Source organism: Peromyscus maniculatus, chromosome 10 (genome assembly GCF_049852395.1).
Source record: "Peromyscus maniculatus bairdii isolate BWxNUB_F1_BW_parent chromosome 10, HU_Pman_BW_mat_3.1, whole genome shotgun sequence".
Lineage (NCBI taxonomy): Eukaryota > Metazoa > Chordata > Mammalia > Rodentia > Cricetidae > Peromyscus > Peromyscus maniculatus.
The window spans coordinates 42,226,319-42,247,652 of record NC_134861.1 but is presented as its reverse complement, the minus strand read 5'-3'; the positions used below and the strand labels follow the sequence as shown (position 1 = coordinate 42,247,652).

General features: G+C 45.9%; 1 protein-coding gene across 2 annotated transcripts in view; it reads left to right on the top strand.

Moving 5' to 3' along the window:
* Fam184b (family with sequence similarity 184 member B) overlaps nucleotides 1-18,567 on the top strand; it is a 100,732-nt gene extending 82,165 nt beyond the window's left edge. Inside the window, exons 9-17 of one of the 2 annotated variants that reach the window (XR_006076468.2) lie at nucleotides 3,062-3,188; nucleotides 5,250-5,413; nucleotides 6,440-6,594; nucleotides 9,561-9,707; nucleotides 12,541-12,658; nucleotides 14,147-14,251; nucleotides 15,226-15,425; nucleotides 17,117-17,294; nucleotides 17,797-18,567. Coding sequence is in view for 1 of the 2 variants with exons in the window: in XM_016000189.3 (XP_015855675.1) it covers nucleotides 3,062-3,188; nucleotides 5,250-5,413; nucleotides 6,440-6,594; nucleotides 9,561-9,707; nucleotides 12,541-12,658; nucleotides 14,147-14,251; nucleotides 15,226-15,425; nucleotides 17,117-17,210 (1,110 nt within the window). In the remaining variant the exon portion in view is untranslated. Of the gene's footprint in view, nucleotides 1-3,061; nucleotides 3,189-5,249; nucleotides 5,414-6,439; nucleotides 6,595-9,560; nucleotides 9,708-12,540; nucleotides 12,659-14,146; nucleotides 14,252-15,225; nucleotides 15,426-17,116 lie in introns of both variants that reach the window. The other variant, XM_016000189.3, reaches the window with a different exon arrangement.
* The last annotated feature ends 2,767 nt before the right edge of the window (nucleotides 18,568-21,334 follow it).

Genomic DNA, 21,334 nt, shown 5'->3' with positions numbered 1-21,334 from the left:
ATAATGTGACCACTCAAATGGCAGGTTTGGGTGGCTTGTGATTTTGTTTTGTTTTGTTTGAGTGGTGGTGATTTTAAAAAGCAAAATGTCAAAAGAATTTCATTGGCCATATGCATTTTGTACAAAAAGTATTGTTCACTTTGCACACATTAAACTTACCTTAATTATAACTTTGGCATATTTCACAGTTCAGACACACATTTAGCCAGGCATACATAAGGTACATAATGTACAAAAATCACCTAAAAGTGCAGGAGCCATGAAAATCAGGCTTTGCTACTCCACACTGCACAATGTCAGTCATCCACTGTGTCCAAGGGTGACAGCAGCCCCACAGGTCTGTGTGAATACCATGTGTGTGCCTATGGCCACGGAGGGCAGAAGGGGGTGTGGACACCCTGGAACTGGAATTGTAGACAGTCATGGGAACTGGGTGCTGGGTACTGAACTTGAGTTCTCTGGCAGAGAAGCCAGTGTTCTTAGCCACAGAGCCATCTCCATAGCCTCAAAATCTTTGCTTTTTAAGCCAGTTTTTATTAATGTTATTAAAAACAGAGCTGTGTCTTAAGGAAACCTCATTGTTTAAAGCAAGGCCTGGATTTTAGTTTTATATTCATTGTCCTGAATATTGACCTTAGGAATTTTAATAACCAGCAATAACCATACACATATCAAACCTTATATGACTTACTGGAACCTTCTACGACATGCTTCAGCATTCTTGTTTTGTCTCCATCTTTCTTTTTCCATTTTGGAAATATTCTGTCTCTTCTCTTAAGACAATCCCTTATTTTGCCATACAAAAGACTTTTCTCGAGAAAATTCTCTTTTTAACTTTTATTATCAAAAATATATCCTGGTGTTTACATTTTCTCTTGAATCTCCTCTCATTCTTTCTAATTTCTTTTTACTTAGTCTCCTTACTTAGTATTATGAGACAAAACAAGCTTATTTATCAACTTACTTTATTTTATTGTGTTTTGTTCTTTTGAGACGGGCTTTCCCTGTGTAGCCACGGCTGTCCTCGAACTCAGAGATCCACCTGCCTCTGCCTCTGCCTTTGGCATGCAGGGATTAAACACATGCCACCACACCAGGCTTTTATTTACCAGTTTATTAAAAGGAAGCTTAATCCAAATTACATGTTGGACGCAATGTAACAAATCAAGAACACCTGGCCACACGTTGTTAAACTGGTAAGGTTCTTTTCTGTTGTAAGTCCCAAGCAGACAGCATTGATACATGCATTTGTGAGCCAGTTTCCTTTCAGCATTTCATTTCTTTGTCAGTTGCAGGATGTTACATTCCATCAAGAGCTGTCCAAGATTACAGCTTCCAGTGTCCTTGGACAGTGAATTATCTTGTATGAGCAAGACAAAGGCAGAAGATAAAATACATAGACTAACCCCATAATTGCAATTTGGTGTACAAAAGGCATTGACTTCCTTCCAAACTTCGGGAGATCAAAACCAGCAACCCTTTTCCTACAGATGAATAAACATAGTCGAGCATCTTGCCAGAACATGCCCCCAAGGAACTGCTGCCAGAAATAGAGGCTTTGCTACCCATTCTAACAGTCAGAGCTCTGGAATAAACCAGATGGAACGGGACAGAAAGATACTTTGAAATCAGAGGCATGAAATCAGGAATAAAAACAGAACAGAGCAGAACAAGCTAAAACAGAGGCCAAAGCAAGGAACCCGAACCGAAATGTATAGCAATTCAATTTGTTAGGCAAAGGCTCCAGAGAGCGCCTGGAGCAGAAGGGAAGTCCCCAAGTAAAAGGACTTGGCTGCCCTTCTGGAGTTTCTAATCCGGGAACCAAACCCCAAGCCCCAGCCAGGCAGCAACTGTGATTCCTTGTTAGCTCCATGACATGTCAGAGAGTCCAGATGTTGTGCTTGTAGAGTGGCCAGAATGCTGGTGTTCCTGTTTCCAATTCCTAGCGGTGTACCCGCAGATAGAATTGAATTTGAATCTTTCATTCTCGCTTCATTCAGAAAGCCAGTTGTCCAGGAAAGCAGCAGGCTAACATCCTAAAAAACAATCTTAGGTTTCATCCCCAGTCCCCAGATCACCTGGGAGAAGGAGGAGGCAGGAAACAGACAATCATTCCAGAGCTCAGTCTTGCCTCCCCCCACGCCCTCCACCTCCGATGATGAGCCACTTTCTGAGACCTGTGGGGTCTGTGCTCCTGTTACCGTTCCTTGCACTCTTCCCTCATTCAGTAGGTGTTTGGGCTCATATGCTTCCTGAAATGCTGGGTCTAGTTAGTTTTTACTAGTATCAGCCTTGCATCTGAGCTGGTGAGGAACAACTCAGAACAAACTTTTAGCACTGTATGTGTGCTAAGCTGTTAATAGCATGTATGTGTAGATTCCTTTCCCTAAAATGAAATATAAATGTGTCATTATAATACAGAGTAGGAAAGTGCCCCATCTGTCCCTTCTGTTCTCTATCAGACATACTGCACAGGACATGAACGTAGAAAGCTGGGAAGCAGAAGTCTAAAGGGAACAGACAGTGGACCTAAGACGGGGTGATGGAACCCATGTGCCATGAAATCAGAAAAGAGAAAGTTCTTAGGTGGAGGAAAGGGGCCAGCAGAAGCATGTGTGTGTGAGGAAAGCAGTGGAGAGGAAAAAACAGAACAAAATACATGGAGTGGAGATGCTCGCCCCATTGGTGAAGTATTCACCTTACTTTTGTTTGTTTGAAGGCCTGGGTTCCATCCCCAGTATTACATAATTAAGGTGCTTGGAAGGTGGAGGCAGGAAGATTAGTGATTCAGGGTCAGCCTCAGCTACAAAGTGAGTTCTAAACCAGCCTGAGCTACCTGGGATCCTGGCTCAAAAAAAGGGACAAGAAATTAAAAGAAAAAAGAGCAAAGTATAATGAACAAACACACCATCATGAAAACCATGACTCTATCTGCTAGCTAAAAATACTTACAAGGCGTGTGGTGTGGTCAGGCCATTAGTGTGCCACAGTCTGAAAGCCCACCACCAAAGAGTCCCGAGTAACCAGTTTCATGTCCCATTCCTTCTCCTTCTGCCCACAGGCCACAGAGGCGCTCCTGAAGAAGGAGTCCAGTCACAGCCTCCAGATCCAACACCAGGCACACCTGCTGGAGCTCCAGGCCCTAGAGGAGAAGGCCAGACAAGAGCTGCAAGAGCCTCTCCTGCTTGGTAAATATCCCACTATCCACCTGGGAGAGCCTGGCTGCCTGCATGCTCTACAAATGGAAACCGGTGGCACTCAGGGTACACAGGCCACTGCAACAATAGCGGTTCCATTCCCAACTATCCATTAGACCAGAGGGGTAGGGATGGGGTTTCTAGGTTGAATTTTCCTTTTCTATAAAAATGGATCTGTAAATAAAAGGTGTGCGCCTTGGGAGGCAGAGGCAGGCGGATCTTTGTGAGTTCGAGGCCAGCCTGGTCTCCAAAGTGAGTTCCAGGAAAGGTGCAAAGCTACACAGAGAAACCCTGTCTCAAAAAAAAAAAAAAAAAAAAAATGGATCTGTAATTGTCTCTACCTCATAGGGTGTAGTAGCACTTTTCAGCCAGCAGGAGGTGTTGGTACAGCCTGCTGGCAACCTTGGCTGGCCAAGCCAAGCTGAAGGAGGAGATGGCAGGGAGCTGGAGCCGGCACTCAGGGAGGAGAGGAATGCCTCACTCACAGCGGTTTTTCGCTGGTCTGGGGGCTAAGCTAGGGAACTGAGACCGGACTAGCTGCTCCCTTTTTCGGGAATGGAACCATGTAGGTGTTCTCTGGTTATATGGAACTTTGCAGGCAGGTTTAGGTACCTGCCAGCCAGGGAGGAGGCTGAGGGTGGAGCCACCCATGCCTTTGGAATTTGCCCCACGTGAGTGCCAGATATTGGTGAAATTATTAAAGCCACTCCACGTAGTTAAAAGGGAGGTTTATTAGTGGTGTAACTTACAAATGAAGGGATAGGTAGGTTGCAAGGTCTGGGGAAGGTGTGTCACATTCCGGCGGTGTTCTCTAGAGAACTCAGCTTGGTCTACCTCCACCGTCCAGGGTCCAGGAACAGAGAGAGCGGCACATCTGGATCTCCGGTCTTCAGGGCCCTCTCTTGGCCCCGCCTTGTAGGCGTGACAGTTACCAAAGCCTCAGTGGGGGGTTGGAACTTCCAGATCAAAGCTAGAATGGCTACCCACTACAATAGGGTCATTGTGTGCATTAAATGGGATGTTAAATATTACATGTCTAATGTGCAACATGAGTCCAGTGGACACAGACACTATGGTTACCACTCAGTAGAACTCAGATATGAGGCCCGGCACAGGTTTCATTGGAGTGCCTCAATTCTGTGGATTTCCATTCCAGTGACATCTTCAAATTGGGGAGCTCAGGCCCCCAGGCTCCACCTGAATTTCTTCTGCCTGCCTCAAGCTATCCCCAGCATAAAATGTATCTCTGCTTCCATTCTGACTTCAACGCCCCACCCCCACCCCCCACCCCACCCCCCCCGCCCCCGCCCCCAGTGTTCCAGGAGTTAGCAGAGGCAGTTAAGATCTCTGGAATTAAGCTATCTAGCTTTCAAACGTAATTCCTACTCTCACTAGCTGCGTGGCCTGGGCAGTCTGCCATCTGTCCAACGAGGGCACCGACAGTGTTCACCCCACAGGGCTACAATGACTTGTTGGGTCAACTTCTCCTGACAGATTCTGGCTGTAGTCTGAATCCTGATGGATAAGCATCTTCTGCCCCCATGAGCCAGCCAAGATCCTGCGCTCATAGCTAAGAGAACTTGTGAATGTTTTGTCTCCTTAAGAACTGACATAAATATCAAGATTCCTGACTTGAGACCCTTGACTCCAGAGCAGGTTCCTTGTTCTTCCTTTGACTTGGTGCCCAGGCCCAGTGTTGCCTCAGGATCTGGTCTAGACTGAGGCCAACGCACCCCCCCACCCCACCCCCGCTACTCCTCCTAACCAGCCAGCAGTAGCCACCCAGGTGGTTCAGAACAAAAAGGAAACACTTGGAATGCTGAATCCTGCTCCACCATTTAATAGCTGCGTAGCTCAGGGTTGCTTACCCTTTCTGTTGCTTATAATAAAATGGAGCTGGGATGGATGGGGGAAGGAGGATGGCAGGGTAGTGGGATTATACATACCATATTGGGTGGTTGCAGGGCACATCAAATGTCCTTTATATCATACCCTTGCTTCTGTGCTCCTGGAATAAGTTTAGGAATGATCTCTCACTCTTCTTCTTTCCAGAGTCCCTGAGGCAGGAGCTGACAGAGCAGCGAGTTGCCTGCTCTGAGCATCAGAAGGGACTCGAGGTGCTCCAGAACGAGCAAAGGGCCCTGGGACCCTTGGGGAAGTGGCAGGCCATCAATCAGTGTCCAAGGAATGGCACAGACCACGCCTTCATTACAGAGGTCAGTTCCCTTGCCCCTGTCCACACCATATACCTTCTAAGACCGCATTAGGCTCACAGAGAACATCCCCATATGGATGGGCTCTGGGAATGAGATCTCTTTCCTGCTGGAAATAGCAAGACCCTGCTCCCACTCTTCACCCCTAGCAACACTGGGTGGTCTGCAGGCTCCCATCTTGGAAAAGCAGAAAGCAGATCGGGAGTGTTGCAGGTTACTTACAGTTCAGATACCTGTTTGTACCTCTTATCCCTCCAGGTAGCTAGCTAGTCTGGGTCATTCTTCCAATCTGTGGGGGAAATATCTCAGAACACTCCCTAGACCAACTCGCTGTTTAGACCTCTCTGGTCTTGTTCTCCAGACCCCAGGCAACTCCCCTTTCTTTTCCTGCTCAGGCTCTGCCCACCAGCCCCTTCCTTGCACATTCCTAATTCCTACTCTAGTTGGTATCACCTTGCAACAATTGCAGCATCAAGCTTCAGGTATTGGGGGTAACACACAGCACGCCATTGTGGCTGTCACTGGAATACGCTCCAGATGCTTCAATGCATCATGGAAAAACCTCCTCCACCACTGGCTACCAACTGCATCTACAGCCCTGTTTTCTCTTGGTCTCCTGGCACCGGCACCCTGACTCTGCCTCCTTGTGATACGCCCCCTGCTTGATGTCGAAACAGCTCCACACTAGGGTCCTTCCACACTCAGAACTCCTGGAGAACTGAATGTTGATACAGTACAATTGACACTTACCTCCTAACTATTAGGACAGTGACCGCTGGGAAGTTGCAAGGTTAAAGACATGGCAGCTTAAAACGGGTGGAATGTGTAGATTATCCGACCTCTTATTAAAGTCTCAGAGGGCCAGATTTAGCCAACACCCCAAACAAGAAGAGACTGCATGGGAGCCCTTCATCAGGAACCTGATACAGCTCTGTCAGCAGCACCCCTAAGTCCCTCGCGCTGAGCTGGCCTTGGCGCCTGTTGGGAAAAAAAAAATTAATAAGTCTCTACCTGCTGCCTTCCCCTCAGGACGTGGGCGTTGTAGAGCCTCCTGGTTCCATGCCCTGCGCGGCCAAGAAGGGGCTCCTGGAGGAGAATGCTCAGCTCCAAGGCACTGTATTACGCCTGCGTGCAGAGGTGGAACAGCACCTGCAGGAGGCGCTGCAGCTGCGTGAGCAGCACCGGTGAGTGGGCCACCCAGCTTCCATTCTTTCCCTTCCCCACATTCCTCCCTCCTCTCTTTCCTCCATCATTGCTTGCGCCTCTGAGATCTGAAACAGGACTCTCCTCTCCCCTCAAGATTTCTTAGACCTAGAATCAGACCCAGAAGAGACAATGTAATGGGATAGTTCCGACAGTGCTGTGCCTTCGTTTTTTGTTTTGTGTGTTTTTGTTTTTGTTTGGTTCTGTGTAGTTTTGTGCCTTTCCTGGATCTCGCTCTGTAGACCAGGCTGGCCTCGAACTGACAGAAATCCGCTTGCCTCTGCCTCCTGAGTGCTGGATTAAGTGCTGAGTGCCGCCGCCGCTGCCGTGGCCGCCGCCGCCACCACCACCGGGCCGGCAGCGCTGTGCCTTCTTAACTAGCTATGGTTGCATCTTGACAAAGGGGCAATGCCATCATGGCTCAGGGGCTCAGGGCAGTAACGGGCCATGCAGAAAGCCTGGCCCCCTACCAAGCATGGAGGAAGCTCCACGCTGGGAGAGTTTCCTTCACTGTTGGAAGGTTTATAATACAAATTCAGCCTCTTGACTGGGACTTCTTAGGGTTCTGTTTCTTTAGGAAAGATTTGTCAGTTTGTTTCGGTCAAGGAATTTGTGTGCTTCATCTGTTTTTGAGTGTTTCACCCCAGAGTTAGTTATTCACAATTTCTCTTGTGTCATCTTAATACACAGAGGATCCTCTTTCCTCTGATTATTTTCGCTTGTGTGTTGTGAACCCTGCTGGGCCAGTTCTAAACTACTTCCCACTTTGATTGTACTGGTTCATTTCATCTTTAAAGCACTTCTTTATAAGAGAGAAGGGAGCCGGCGCAGGGGTTCATACAGCTTGCTCTACCCACACTACAGGTATGCAGAAAGGCTGGGGCTTGCACTTAGGTCAACAAGTGTAACTTTCCCCCTTGGGCATCATCACAACCAAGTTTTTTTAATTTTTCCCAGGCCCCAGTTGCCCAGAGCATCAGGCATGGGAAAGCCCAGCACGTAAGTGGTAGAGAAAATTGAGACAAAGGAAAGAGATGCCATGAGTAATGGCACTGCCTCTAATCCTAGCACTTAGGAGGCTGAGGTAGAGGAATCTTGAGTTCGATGCCCGCAGAAACCACATAGTGAGACCTTTCCGACTCTACCCTGACACCCCCAGAAGGGATTCCATGCCAAGTATTTGGAACAAGGTTAGGCAAATAAGAAGTGGGTGGGGAATCCGTTGTTAAAATTCATAAAATTGAGCATAAACCTGGGGTCCAGGAATGTAGCTAGTGGTAGAGCACTTTCCTGCCATGGACAAGAACTTGTGCTTGAACACACACACACACACACACACACACACACACACACACACACACACACTTCACTGAACACTTTATTAAACTAATCTCCGTGTCAGATGTGTCAGATTCAATGGAGCTGAGAAGGAGCCTGAGAATTAGCCCCTGAATTAGAGTTAGTTAGAATTTGCATTCCTGAAAGTTTCCCAGGCGATGCTGGAGTTGGCGGGTGAAATTGTGGCACCACTCTGAGACTGTGCCTCACCCTTGCTGCTGTAACAGCCAAAGGTGAGGGGGTTTCCAGAACAGAGAATGAAGGACCTGGCCTCCTCCAGACAGAAGCATCCAAGTAAGATCAGCCAAAGGAAACTGGACATGGCGCATGCCCTTGATCTCAGCACTTGGGAGATTGAGGCAGGAGTGCCAAGAGTTTGGGGCCAGCCTGGGCAACATAGTGAGCTCCAGGCAGTGTGAGCTACAGGGTAAGACCCTGTCTCAAACAATACAAAAGAACCAGTGTGAGAGTGTCCACGAAGGGAGCCGACCACAGCAAGATGGGCTACTCACGGGACCCTTCCCACCCTGTGCACTCACATTGGTGTGAAATAACTCAGTCGTCATCTAACTGAGGCCTCCTTCCCAGGTGACCCTGAAATATGAGTTCATCTAAGAAGAACCAGGAGCCTGGAGGCAGTGGTGCATGCCTTTAATCCCAGCACTCGGGAGGCAGAGCCAGGCAGATCTCTGTGAGTTCGAGGCCAGCCTTGGGCTACAGAGAGAGATCCAGGACAGGCACCAAAACTACATGGAGAAACCCTGTCTCAAAAAACCAAAAAAAAAAAAAAAAAGAGCCAGAAGCCCATCTGGCTGAGATGGAGCACCACAGATCAAGAGATGCACCACGTGACCCTAGGCACATCTTTATTCAAGTGAGGAAAGCGATGATCCCTCATCTGGGAGAAAAAACGGCACATAAAAATGTACATGTACTTCCTGAAAGTGGAAGGCTCCCCTAGGACTCAGCTGCAGGACCATTAGGAGCCTCCTCTAGAGAACAATGGTAGCTTGTGGTTGAAAAGGGCTTTGTGCCACGGACTTCTCCAGATATACATGAGCTCAATTTCTCCTCACAATGACCCTGTGAGGTAGGTACTGTGTCACTTCCATCTAACGGAAGAGGACACTGGGCCAAAGGTCACACCGTTAAAATAATAGCAAAAGCCAAGGACTTTAGTAGCCTGGCCCTAACTACCACCCTTTTACCTGTCCCCCCCACCTTTCTGGAAACCCTGGATAGGGTTCTCCTGGGTTTCAGAGGGCTAGGCCTGAGAGAATGCTACCTCTGCCTCAGAGGAGGGGATGCAGGGGAAGGGAGTGTTTTCTCGGGCTCCCTCCAGGTCTCTTTTCCTTCTTCCAAGGAAGGCAGCTCTTTTGACCGGGGTTCTCCTTTGCTGATGTGGGACGATCCTAAGAAGGGTTCCCATGGGGAGGCTTACCCTCAGTTTCATAACCCGGAGACCCCAGGTAGACTTCTCATAAGGCACTTGGATATGACTTAGGTCAAGGCCTTTTAAACTAGGCCACCAAACAGAGCAATGAGCCCCAAAGTCCAAGGGCTCAGGCTCGGAGCCTGGGCGACCCTGACTGTCTTTCATCCATCACAGGTTGCTGGAGGAGGACCAGAAAGCCCAGAGAGCCATGGAGGTGGAGGCACTCCGCCAGGAGCACCGGAAGGAGATGCAGGCCATGGTGGCAGATTTCAGTGGTGCCCAGGCCCGACTCCAGGCCAGGCTGGCTGCCCTGGAAGCCGAGTGAGCAAAGTCTTGGGCTCAGGTGGGGAGGGACTGGCAGGTTACCGTTTTGGGAAGTAACCAACTCATCCTAATGCCCCTAGGCATTCATGGTTTTAAAACTTAGACGTTCTCTAGGTTCCAGAAGCTCTTCATTTCCAGGCAACTGAGGATGGTTGGCCATCCCTCATTTTATTTTATATTTTTCCCATTTCTATTAGTCATTTGAAAATTTCATAAATGTATTTTGATCATATTCACTCCCATCAAGTATAATTTGTACGGCCCATATACTCTTGAATCTGTGGCTATCCACTGGAGGAGCAAATACCAGAGGCTATCCTCATAAAGAAACCTGACTCCCGTCCCACGGCTATCATTTACCAACAGCCCCTCAGCTAGGTGTGGGACTTGGTGTTCACCTGCCATCTCCATGCTGGGATTTTGTCTGTCTTGAGCTTGTACAGATCTCACGCATGCTGTCATCACCATCGTCGTGAGTTTCTCTGTGACACTGCTTTGCTGCGTCACAGTTTTTCCTCATAGTCATTCAATCTTTGGCACTTACTGTCTGTCCGCCCCTCTTCTGTGATGACTCCTGAAGAGGGGCTATGCCGGTCTGTCTCTCTGTCTCTCTCTGTCTCTCTCTCTCTCCTTTCTACCTCTTTCTCTCTCTCTCTCCCTCTTTCTACCTCTCTCTCTCTCCTTTAATTGGAAATAGATTTTCTTCATGCATAATATATATTATTCCTGTTTCCCCTCCCTCTACTCCTCCCAGTTCCTCCCCACCTCCCTTCCCATCCAGATCCACCCCCTTTCTGTCTCTCCTTAGAAAACAAACAGACTTCTATTATAGAACAGTAAAGTATAATATAGTATAGTAAGATAAGACAAAGTCTAACACATTGAAATAGGACAGAAGAAACAAACAGAAGGAAAAGAACCTAAGAACAGGCACAAGAAACAGATAAAGACCCCGAGACCCACTCGTTTGCACACTCAGGAAGCCCATAAAAACACTAAACTGGAAGACAGAATATATATGCAGAGGACCTGTATGGTAAAAAGAGAAAGAGAAAATATGCACAAATAAAATGAAAATTAAAAATAAGATAGAAAAATAAAGGAAACGTGCTGACACAACATTGTGAGACAAAGCACCTCTAAAGATGCTGTTGAGTTTGTGTTCTGTGGCCATCTGTTCTGGGCATGCAGCCTGCCTGTAAGAGGAGTTTGTTTCCCTGGTGAGACTCCCTTGGAGAAAACTAAATTTTCATTTGCAAGGGGTTATCAATTTGAGATAAGCTTCTGGGCTAGGAATGGAAGTATGTTCCCACTTCTTTCAGCTCTAGGATACCATATGGTGCAGAGGTGTGTAGACTCTGCGCATGCTCTTCAATCTCTGTGAGTTCATCTGAGCACCAGTCCTGCTGACTTAGAGGGCATTGTTTTCCTGGTGTCCTCCATCCCCTCTGGCTCTTACAATCTTTGAGCCTTCACCTCTGCAGGTTTCCCTGAGACTGGAGGGGATTTGATGGAGACGTCCTGTTTAGGGCTGAGGCTTCAAAAGTCTTTTGCTCTCTGCATAGTATCTGGCTGTGCCTCTCTGTATTTGTTTCCATCTGCTGTAGAAGGGAAGCTTTTCTGATGATGGCTGAGCAAGACACTGATATATGAGTACAGCAAGATGTCATTAGGAGTCATTTTATTGATACGTCTTGCTTTTTTTTTTTTTTTTTTTTTTTTTTTTAGAACAGTAGTATTTGGTTTTACCCTAGGTCCCTAGGCAATCTAGTCTCAGGCTTTTGGTCACACAGCAGTGTTGGGTATGGGTTCCAATCTTGTGGAGTGGGGGTGGGCCTTGAGTCAAATCAGATACTGGTTGGCTACTCCCACAAGCTTTGTGCCACCATTGCCCTAGCATGTCTTGCTAACAGGATACCATTGTAGATAAAGAGGTTTATGACTGGCTTAGTGTTTATTCATCTCCTTTGACTGCATGTAGAGTACCTTCCTGTACCAAAGACACTGGCATGCAGGGTGAAGTCTCTATGCAGGGACCAGCTCAATGTCTCCATGTTCAGTGAGATGAGTAGGTGTTGTCTTCAGCAATGGGGCCCTGCCAGCAGTTTGTGGAGAGCAACTATATAGCCATCTCTTATTGTCTGCACTTTGACTAGTTAATTGCTTCTGTGTTAATTGCCATTTACTCTTAATGTGAGTTGAAGGATCCATTCATCTATAAAGATCTATCTTTATGTGTATGTGTGTGCTTGTGTAAATACACACTACACATGTGACAGCACCCTGGAGGGCCAGAAGAAGCTTTCTTCTAGTTGCTGAGTGATAGTGGAACTAAAAGAAGGGATGATTGACAGGGAGACCAGTTAGGAAGTGACACAGTGATCCAGGCCCACAGGTTAAAACCTCTTCTCCTGGTCCATATACTAGGAAGGGAATTTCAGAGCCTGTGCCCTTAAAAACCAGTCTTGACCCAAAACAGTTGCAATGTGTCGTGTCCACACCTGTCTCCTTTACAACCACACCTGAAGGGCTTCTTGACTCTAAGGCCAACTCCGGCTGTGCTCTATGTCTCCACCAGATGGAGCAAGAGCCTCATGGGCATCAGGGGACCCTGCAGGCTGAGATGGGGTAGGGCTCTTGCTCCAGAACTACACCTGGCCCTAGAAGCCGGGCTGCGTGTAGAATCTATGTGCACAGCCCTTAGTTCTGAAGGTGTGAGAGAACTGGCGGGAGCCAGATCAGGGGCAGGTCCTGGGTGGCCATGCTTAGCAGTCTCCCACCTGCCTGTTGAGAAACCTCTGTAGAAGGACTAACCACCTACTTTGAACAGGCTGAAAGATTCTGGAGAGAAGCCAGGGAAAGGAACTTCGCGGCCTGAGGACCTGCAGCTCATAGGCCGCCTGCAGACGCGCCTGAAGGAGAGAGAGGACATCATCAGGCAGCTCACGGTGAGGACTAGGCCGGAAGGGGCGGTACTGCCCAGCCCGCGGAGTAAGCGTGCCTGCTCTGAACCTGGCTTTTCTGGAGTTGCCCAAATAAAATGCCGCCCATCAATCCTTCATTATTTTCCCCTGTTACTACTAAGTACTCATAAAAAAGAGGGGCGGTGGTAGCTGGAGAGATGGCTCAGAGGTTAAGAACACTGGCTGCTCTTCCAGAGGACCCAGGTTCAATTCCCAGTACCCACATGGCAGCTCACAACTGACTATAACTCTAGTTCCAGGGAATCTGACACCTTCACACCAACGCACATAAAATAACTTTAAAAGAGAGAGAGAGATACAGGCAAAGAAAAAAATCCTACTCCTAAGTTTAACAGCACTTGTTTGATATTGATTCTGTTTTTTAGCCTACAGAATTTGATAAAAATCCATTTACTTCTCGTGGGACTTTAATAGAATCATTCAAATTTGCCATTGTTGACTTTCCTTTTGTATGATCCACCACCTGTTTTCCAGCAGCCAGCCCATTCCCTAGACCCCCTTGGAGATTATTTCTAAGTCCTTTGATTCTATACCTCAAGAACCATTAAGAATTGATGCTCTTTTCCTTAGGGATGTCTTCCCTTGGTCTGTCTTTGACTCTTAGAATTTTATTAATAAGGAATAACTGCTAACGTGGTAAGTGTAGGAAGGTATTGTAGTTATGGTCGTCTTTTTCAATTGTTTATTTATTTATTTATTTATATTTAGGTGTGTATATGTGCACGCCACATGTACACAGGTCCCCTTTCAGCCAGGCTAGGGTGTCAGACCCCCTGGACCTGGAGTTACAGACATTTGTGAACTGCCTGATTATAGGCACTAGGAATTGAACTCAGGTCCTCTGGAAGAGCAGTAAGTGCTCTTAACAACTGAGCTAACTCCAGCCCCGGTTAGGATTATCTTAAAAGAAAAGTCACTCAGGTTAAGAACACTCATTGCTCTCATAGCAGGCCCAGGCTCAGTTCCCAGCACCCACATGTGCGGCTTCAGTCCTTAGCCCCACACAAATCAAGTGTGGTGGCACATGCCTGAAACGCAGCACTTGGGGGTCAGAAAGAGATCAAAAGTTTAGGGCCATGCTCATCCTTGGCTGAATAGTATGTTTGAGGCCAGCTTGGAGTACCTGAGACCCTGTTTCAAACAAAGGCAAGGGAGAGACAGGTTGAAATTTTTTGAGTATGGGGAAGAGTTTTCTTTGATTAATTACTATTTTTGTACTAGACTTTACTTTCAGATGCTCAGTATAGTTAGATTTATTTTCCTTGCTAAGGCAGCTTCCCCTTTCCTTCACTGGTAACATGAAGCCTGGAGTGTTTCAGTGATTGGCCACTTGACTGCCACTCACCTGCCCGCTCCACTTCTCCAAGGCTCTCGTTCTGCCCTTCCGCCACCTGGACAAGACCAGTGGCACACGCCTAAGCACTCTAAGACCTGGTTGCATTGATCTTCCAGGAAGAGAGAAGATTTCACTATGCGGCCTTCCCCAGTGCGATGTCCCACCGGAATCGGTCCTTCTCTTTCAATCCTCACCCGGGATACTTGACCCCTTCCATGAAGGTAACTCAGTTTTAACACATCATACAATCTGCAGGCTTCTTTTCTTCTCAAAGTAGCTGCAGCACATTGATGGGCTGGTGGGCATTCAGTGGAACAGTCTAAAGTGCTAGCAAACAGTACTGAGAGATTATGTGTGGCTTGTATTTTCTATGAACCTTTGTGTTTTCTAAAGCAAATATGTGTCACTATTAATATCCCATCTAGATAATGGGAAAAAGGGGTAATAGTAAGACTATCCCACTTCTTCCTTTATTTCTCTATAATAAAATCTCAAAATGTCTTGTGGATTTTGTAAAAAGGAGCATTTTCACAACTCCTTCATCTCCTGCCACAGATCCCTACAAGTTGAAAAGAATCAGCATCTCATAGCTCACAGAGTAACAAACCTGGACTGAGTGGGCCTGACAGTATCTCACTTGTGGTTTTCAACTTATCCATATTTGGAGCAATGTAATTTGCACTGTAGAGGCTAATGCCATATGCCCTCAAAAATATTTTTGAAATGATAAAGTATGCCTTTCCCCAAGTCTTAGATAGAGATCATAGACCTGAGTTTTTTAAAGATGTGAAATAAAGATTGGAGAAAAAATAGTTTGAAGGGATGGGGCATAGCTCAGTGGAAGATCTCTGACATGCATGAAGCAGGGATCTCATCCCCGGCACTGCAATAAATTATCCATTAAGTTAAACAAAATTGAGGCATGGTTTCACTATGTAACTCTGGCTGGCCTAGAATTTACTGTGTAGATCAAGCTGGCCTTGAACTCACAGAAATCTGCCTGCCTCTCTTCCTGAGTGATGAGATTATTAAAGGCATATGGTAATATGCCTGGCCCCCAAACAAATTTTCAGACAATATATAAGTATATAAATATTACCTCTTTCCCTTGTCGTTTGAGTCCGGTAAGCCTATTTGCTTTTATACTAATGCTGTTTCCCGAGTAGCGCTAACAGCTTCCCTCTAACACAAACAGAAAAAGAAGATGGAGGAAGTGCCCAGCCGCGTGGTCAGCGTGCCAAACCTTGCCTCCTACGCAAAGAACTTCCTGAGCGGAGATCTGAGCTCCAGAATCAATGCCCCTCCCATAACTAAGTCACCCAGCCTGGACCCAAGCCCCAGCTGTGGCCAGCCTTACAAACCCACCCAGTCACTCGATGGGAAAACTGCCACAAGGTGTGTGGAGGGGAGGGTGAAGGTGGTACTCTGTTTCTCCAAGGGCAAGGAAGAAATTGGTGTCTTCTCAGGTACCTGCTAAGAATCCGGTATCTGATCTAAAGAGGAGCCCAGCCTTGGACAATGACAGTCCAGCCAAATGGAAACACTGATGATAGAAAGAAACTGTTGTTCTTTGGAGTTCTGGTGCCAGATTTTAGAAGGCCTAATTTTTATGCAATCACTTTATTAGATCTGTATTCAAAATCCTTTTTTTTTTTTCCCCCCTTGGCTGTGTGGCCTTGGGCAGGTGACCTCTACAGCTCCCTGTATTTCTATCTTAAAAATGAATACAGCACCTACCTGATGAGATTAGTGTGACTAAAGGAATTAATCCGGAAGATATTCTCACCCTCAGACCCGACATAGAAATGTGTCCTCTAGCTAAGGCTACTTTTCAGTGTGCATGGTATTATCAAGGCAGTTAGAGCCTCGCAATGAGTGGCTGAGTGTAGGTGGTGCTGACACACCTTTCTCATCTTCCCCTGTAACGTGCTTCTCTTCCAGAGGTGTGTGGGTTCACCTTTGTCTACTGTTTTCCTTCTTATCAAGCCCTCCATTCAAAGGGCATGCTTTTAAGTTCTGAGCTTGAGGTTCGCATTTAGAAAGGTCCTCCTCTAAAATACTCTGGTTCCAGAAGTTCTCTGTATGCCAGCCTGCCCATGGCTGTTTAGACCTCAAATGTGAGCCAGGACTAACTGGCCACCCCTGGATGAATGTAGCCCCTTTGGGTCCTTCCTGAGGAAAAAGGCCTAGCGCAGAGCATACCAGTTTGCCAGCTTCTGACTCTCATAGATAGGCACCTGTGCTTCAAGCTAGTGTGTGTGTGTGTGTGTGTGTGTGTGTGTGTGTGTGTGTGTGTGTGTATGTTTTAAATTACAGTATCTATGGGTCAAGTGTGGTGATGCATGCCTTTAGTTCCAGCATTCTGGAGTCAGAGGCAGGTGAATCTACATGAGTTCTAGGCCAGCACACTCTGCATAGTAAGTTCTAAAACAACCAGAGCTACAAAATAAGACCCTCAAAAATTTTGATATTATTTATTGGGGAAGGGTGGCATCTGCCATGGCACACATGTTGACATCAGAGAACAACTTTTGGAAGTCTGTTCTCTTTTACCATGTGGATTCCAGGAATCAAACTCGGGTTCTCAGGCTTGGCAGGCTCCAATTTTATATGAATCTTCACAAACGAAGACTATTTAGCCAGGTGACAGTTTCATGCCTGCTTTTTCTTCTTTTTGATTTATTAGATAAATTTCATAGCTTCACTTAGATGCTCACAAGTAATATTCTACAGAAGACTCATGTTGGAACATTGTTTTGATTATTTTTTTTTAAGTTTTTCAAATTTGGCTTACTGTCTGATACGTGCCTAAAATATAATAACGAATGGTACAAAATGCATCTCGTTAGCACCATAGCCATCAAGTCATCAGTGAAAGAATGGAGAGCAGATGGTGGTTAAAACAAGAACTAGACACTCTTTCCCACTCATCCTTCACAACTCATTTCCAGCTGCTAACATAGCCGGTCATGGTCTAGTATGTTGTGAAGGGATAATAAGCACTTAGCTTCTCTGGGAGAGATGGTAGGGTATTGTTTTTCACTGAATAAGTTTAAAAACCATGTAAATTTTTTCTTTGATTTTAGAGCACAAGATGGAGAACCAGGCCAAGCCAAAGAGGCCCCACAAAAGCAAGGTTCTCCGCATCAGGAATGGTTTACCAAGTACTTTTCATTCTAAACTGGTCTTTGGGATCTGTTCCAATGAGTACATTAGAAAATCATTACAACTATCTGAAGGAATGAATTAAAATCACCCAACCAGGTAACTAGCTGGTACTGACTTACATGTTATAGATTGCTAAAACAAAGTGTGGCACTAACATTCCAGTTTCATTGTGACACCTGCTTATTTTACAATTCTTACAGTTAAAGCTGAAGCAAGCCAGTTATTAAAAAGCACCCCTTGGGCAGGGCAATGGTGGCACACACCTTTAATCCCAGCAGTAAGGAGGCAGAGGCAGGTGGATCTCTGTGAGTTCCAGGACAGCCAGAGCTGTTACACAGAGAAATCCTGTCTTGAAAAACAAAACAAACAAAAAAAATAAATAAAATAAAAAATAAAAAAAGAGAGGGGGGGGGGAGAAAACAAAACAAAACAAAAAGCACCCCTTGGAAAATGCTATTAATCTCTGATGACCAAATTACCAATCATATTTCTAGTGCCTGTAATGTCACACTCCACTTGGTGGGATATCAGACATGTGACTGCCATGGTCTGCTTTAAAAATGTTTTCATTTTTTTTCTTGGTCATCTCCATTCAAAGAATTATGCTATATATTTCCACATATGTAAAATGATAATTCCAAAATGCACATCTCACCTCAATATGAAGAGGAATAAAATAAAGCCAATGAAGACAAAACAAACAAAAAAACATCAAACCTACCAGGAATGGACTGTAGCATGCTTGGACTGCATGTTTTGGCTTCCAAGGTCTAACACAGGCCACCGACTAAGGAGGGACAACACCTACCTCACCTGGGACTCTGCAAGATTAAGCAGTATACTCTAGGTACAGCCATCAGCCGGAACTGGAATGCTCAGTGAACTACTGTTCCACCTGCCACACATCATCTTCAGCGACCATTGTGCAACAGTCTTTTGTGAAGGATTCTAGACTGTCCTCTGATGTCAAAGATTGCTGGACCCCATACATCCCCCTCATATGTATGCCCTCCCCACCGCATGGACTCCCAGGAGAACCGGGAACTGCCCATGGTGCTGAACTTGCGATTGGTCCTTGTCTTACCCTCTGACAGAGCAGATCTGACACAATTTTCAGTGGGTAGATTTTTCTCTCTGGTGCTGGTCCAGCAAGTGGCTTATCAACAGATGCCAATTCTATGCATTGTCAAATATTTGCTCTTTGAATAAAACCCTAAACAACTGGGCAATAAAAATGGCTGTGGCTTGTATAATTAGATGAAGATAGAGCTCTGAAACAAATTTCACATTAAGTTCAGATTGTCTACAAATAAAATGTAGATAATTACATCATTTCTAAAGAAATGTAAGTAAAATAAGTTAACAAGCCAAACACGACTATGTTGTTGTTGTTTCGGTGTTAGAATTTGAATACAGGCTCTTCCTTGCCCCTGGTTAGGGAATTGTTACACCACTGACCTACGCTGCCACCCTGCGATAGATGGATGCAAACATTCGTCATCATATTTGGAATGCCCCATTATTTTTCAGTGCCAACTTTTTCTTTCCTGCTCAGGATGTGTCTGATATAACCTGAAGACACTGCAGTGTTGGACTGCTATACTAAAATTTTCAAGATGGGGTTAATTCACAGACAACAGAAATGTCTTACTTGAGGGCTAAGAAAACCATGAAGGTGCTAGCAGAGAAACCCATCCTTTATCAATCTCCACTATGGGACCTCATGTGCAACGAAGCTGGTTTAAGCCTCTTTAGAAGGGCCCCAGCCCCATTCATGAGCATGTGCCTTTCACTGCTTCGCCACCTCCCACTCTTCACCTCCTAATACTACAGAGTAAGTATTCTCTATCCCAACACTTGGGACCAAAGTGCTTTAGAGTGGAATAGCTCATGGTTAGCATGTGCAAGGCCCCGACCCCAAGTTCAGCCCCACTATTAAAAAACAAAACAAAACAAAATAACAAAAACCTGTAAGGTTTTGTATATTTTCAAACTCATGCATATACACAAGTTATCTTAAGAATGGGACCCAAGTCTAAACATGATATTCCCTCCATATCCAATCTAGTCTTAGTGCACCTCCTTTTAACTCAAAAGTCTGTAAGTTTCCACTTACTGCATCAGGTCAGTTCTGGGAAAGTTTAGATTTGGGAGCATTTTGGATTTTTGGATTAGGAAATGCCCAGTCTGTTTCCCACTAAGTCTACTTTATAATTAGCAGTGAGCACCGTTTTTATTGCAGGCTTTAAGACATTAGCTACAGATGGTTCTGCTTTTTTAATCTGGGCATTTCTCCAGCACTGCAACTTTTGGTAAGGAGCAACATAGACTCCTTTTCTACTGCCCAGTGTATTATCTTTTTTGCTGCTGAAACCAAATACCTGGCCAAAACAAACAAACAAAACAACAAAAAATTCAGAAAAGCTTATCGTGGTTCAAAGTTTCGATGGTTCAATCCACCAAGGCAGTGTAGATGTGGGGACAGGGCTGAGGCAGCTGGTCACACTGTATCCAGATGGGAAACCTTGAGCAAGGATTGCTGATACCCAGCTCACTTTCTCCTTTATTCAGTACTGGATCCCTGCCCATGGGTGGTGCCGCCCACACATAGGATGGGCCTTCCCACCTCAATCAGCATAATCTAGAAGGAACCTCCTCACTGACATGCCAAGAGGCCTTTCTCCTAGCTGAGTCTAGATCCTGTCAAGTTGATAATAGCCATCAGATGAGTAAAGGTGGTCATTCATTTCATCCAGCAGGATGTCTGGTAGTTTGGATAACATGGTGACTTTTTTTTGGACTGTAAGATCATAAAGTGATTTGTCTAACTTTATCATCACCTCAGGGTGTCTGAGGTTGGGTGTTCTGACCCTGCTGACCTCAGCAGAGTAACAGGGCAAACACTGCTGAGTGCTTATGGACATTTTCAGGTCTGTGCTATCTGGGCAAGGATAGTTCAGAAGTCTGGACTGGGGTGACTGACATTGCTCCTGAGCAGACTGCCCACTAGAGGCCTGACGGTAGCAGCCATGCTGGGTAGGCCAATACCCAAGACTGGTACACCCAACATTAAGTTTCTGTAACTGTATTTCATGCAACAGCACTTTTGAGAGCAAAACTGAATAGGAGTCTTTATAGTTGGGGTCCAACTCTCAGGAATGCCAACAGTTAGTGGTTAGATAAAGAAGCAGAGAGAAAAAGGAAGACATCTTCCAGGGCTAAGTTCAGGTTCAGAAGAAGTGACTGTCCATCTGATTTGTAGTCACAGATGATCATAAGCACAATTGTAAAATGGACAAATAGAGTTGCAGAGGTCTAGAGATGGAGACTGAATAAGGAGCTGGGAAAGATCAAGAGAAATGTTGAAGAGAATTTGGGTGAGCTGCAGGGAAGAGGCAACGGGCAGACAATTTAAGTGGCAGAAGCGGGGCTGGAGAGATGGCTCAGTGGTTAAAAGCACTGCCTGCTCTTACAGAGGTCCTGAGTTCAATTCCCAGCAACCACAACCATCTCTAGTGGGATCTGATGCCCTCTTCTGGCATAAAGTTATACATGCAGATAAAGCACTCATATGCATAAATAAATAAAATCTTAAAAAAAAAAAAAAAAACAATTAAGTGGCAGAAGCACCACAATGGTTAATCCTGAGAAAGCACCTGGCCTGGGACCCACCGACATGTGGCAAGGGTCTTACTCAGGGAGGCAGCTGCAACAAAAAGGGTTTGAAAAGTTTCTTTATATCTGCTGGGTTACATGTGGGAGCAGCAAACCAAGGGCAATCTCTGAAAGACATGCAGCTTGGAGTTTCTGTTCATTCACCAAGCTGCCAGGTAGTAAAAACTGATGGAGCTGGGGAGAAGTGGAGATAGTTCAGTAAGTAACTTTCACGCAAGCCAAAGACCTGAGCTCAGATCTGTTGTACCAGAACAAAAAGCACAGCAGAGTAGCTCAATCCCAGTGCTGGGGGGAAGTAAGAGAGGCAGGAGGGTCACTGAAGTTTGCCAGCCAGCAGCCTTGTATAGTACAGTAATCCCCATATTCAGTGAGAAATTGTGTATCAAAAAGTAAGGTGGAAAGAGATGACACGTGACACGGATCTCTGGCTTCACAAAAACTTCACGTGAACCCCTTCCCCC